We start from the raw sequence: 2,477 nt of genomic DNA, 5'->3' as shown, positions 1-2,477 counted from the left end.
AAAACGTAAAGTAAGTAAGTTTAAGTTACTACTACTATACTTATTTAATTACTCTACTACGTTCCGTTCGTTCGTTAGTTTGTTTATTACTACATATATATATATATATATATATATATATATATATATTTACATGAAAGTACGTGGTGTATCAAACTTCAAACATCTTTGTGTTTGTATTAATGGTAAAGCTACTACAGTTATCAGTTGCCGTCCCTAATTTTGGATTACTGACCAGAGAGAAGGCAGCAAGTTAGAAGCACTCTACCACCAGCTATCCACGTAAAGGGAATAACTGCCATTCTTATAATGCACCAACAGTCTAAAGTGTGGGGGAATATTTTTGTGGTATCGCCGGCTACGAAACCGACTCGCCAGCTCCAAAATTCAGCACCCCAGTGGCACAGCGGTATGTCTGCGGACTTACAACGCTAGAAACCGGGTTTCGATACGCGTGGTGGATAAAGCACAGCTAGCTCATTGTGTAGCTCAACCAGTCAACCAGTGCCCTCTTAAAAAAAACTACTATCGTAATAACAAAGAGACCATCAAAATATATTACTAAACGCTTAAGTAACTTAATTTTAACTTATAGTGCCACAGTGATGTTTGTTGCTTTTCAGTGAAGTTTTATTACTATTTTATACAACAAAGATTTCTGTCATTAAAGTATTAAGATATTTATTACGGCGAACAATGGTCACGCTTACAAATGTTTGTCACCGTTTTAAATTTTCGGTATTTTAAAAAGAATTACATGTTGTTTTTTGATAAAGGATTCTTAACTTCAGAAATAAAAACAATGTTTAATCTATTCCGACTCTTTGAGATTACACTTTTATTAAGGGATTACCGTTGATTGTGTGTCTTACTTATTTAAAGATTAATATTTTAAAAATATCTTTATAGTATAACTCCCTGCTACGAACTCTGAAAAAGAGAAAACGATAATCATGTCGTTTGTGAATTTTCTTTGAAAGATCATGCCATAAGCAGATCAACGGATTTGAAGGACTAAATTAACTTTTCTTATCTAATTATAAGTTATTTGTTTTAAAAGACTTTCAATTCTCATAAACTGCCCAGTATAAGTCCGATCAATATTTTTGTTTAATTTTCCCAAAAATATTTATCGATATTAAATTGGCTTCGGGTAGCGTCTTCTCTTTGAAAATGTATTTAACATTATCACATGTATTATTTCTTCATATAATATAATTATCCAATATATATATATAATACTTACCGAACCGTAAGAAGGAATATGAGGTGAAGAGTTCATCTGAGATAAAATGTTTTCATTAGCACTACTTACACTCATTTCACTTTCATCTAAGTGCTAGAAATCATCAGCTTTGCCTGAAGGTAAATGGAGTTTGTGTGAGGTAATGGGCTGTCAACGTAGCTTAGCAAACACATATACTAACTTACTGTACTTGTTATCGTGAGAAACACTTGTGGACGAAGACACCTTGTTAGATTAAAAGTCAGCCAGCTGTGAAAATAAACAATTATCACTCGTGATTGTTCTGCGAAGGTCCAGCAGTGCTTTGCTAACCAGCAAGCTCGCGTTCAAAGTATATGTTAGACATTCTTCGCTGTTGTAAATTTTATCTATAAAATAACATTGTTAACTAATTTGTAGTTCTCACAGACCAGTGGAAACGGAAGTAATTTGAATTGTTTACTTAGATTATACTTTAATAATTACTGTTAAAAGCAAGAATGGAAAAAAAGTGTAAGTAAATTTAAACATAACTTATGTTAATATATAATAAACGCAACAAAGGAAATTATATGTACATATCAACATCTTAACATTGTAAAACCATGCGTGAACAGGCAATGTTATAAATAATAAGAGAACTTAAACGATATCTAAAAAGTCACAAACTTAGCCAAATCATATCTTATATACATCCATATCATGAGTTTAGAGCAGCGGTTCTCAATCTGTGGTCCACTAACACCTGGCGAAAGGTTGGATAATTAAATACAAGGAGAGGCAGCATAGTGCATAGAAAATAAATCAGGTAGTCCAGAACTAAAAAGCTTGAGAACCGCTGGCCTGATGCAAGAGACAGAAATATGGAAATAACCTACTTATGTACTCTAGCGAAACAAACAAAATCTGGTACCCCACAAATCCACAAGTTAAATACTTCAACCAATAGTCCACACGCAATCTTAAGCCAAGCTAGTTGTACAGGGCTCTAATTGCCTCTTTGAATAGGCTACCTTCCAGAAGTCCATACAGAAGGATAGGTGAATTTCATACTCAAGGGCAAAGGTTGTAGTATGTAGCCTTTGTCTGTGCAAAAGGAATATTACACGTTTACGAACTCGAGACATCTGGGTAAAGCGGATTTGATTATTTACATGAAGAAACATGTGAAAACATGAATATAACTGAATAAAATATGTTCTATACCAGTTATGGATTGTTTGTTTGTTTTTGAATTTCGCGCAAAGCTACA

At 33.4% G+C, this 2,477-nt stretch overlaps 1 protein-coding gene across 1 annotated transcript in view; it reads right to left on the bottom strand.

The window, feature by feature from the left end:
- Positions 1 to 1,403, bottom strand: part of LOC111086193 — a 2,423-nt gene extending 1,020 nt beyond the window's left edge. Inside the window, exon 1 of the mRNA XM_022388062.1 lies at positions 1,247 to 1,403. Coding sequence (XP_022243770.1) covers positions 1,247 to 1,321 — 75 coding nt within the window. The 5' untranslated portion in view covers positions 1,322 to 1,403. The remainder of the gene's footprint in view (positions 1 to 1,246) is intronic.
- Between the last annotated feature and the right edge of the window lie 1,074 nt (positions 1,404 to 2,477).

The sequence above is a fragment of the Limulus polyphemus genome, unplaced genomic scaffold (assembly GCF_000517525.1).
Source record: "Limulus polyphemus unplaced genomic scaffold, Limulus_polyphemus-2.1.2 Scaffold913, whole genome shotgun sequence".
In the NCBI taxonomy this organism is placed as follows: domain Eukaryota; kingdom Metazoa; phylum Arthropoda; class Merostomata; order Xiphosura; family Limulidae; genus Limulus; species Limulus polyphemus.
This window is presented reverse-complemented; position numbering and strand designations above follow the sequence as displayed.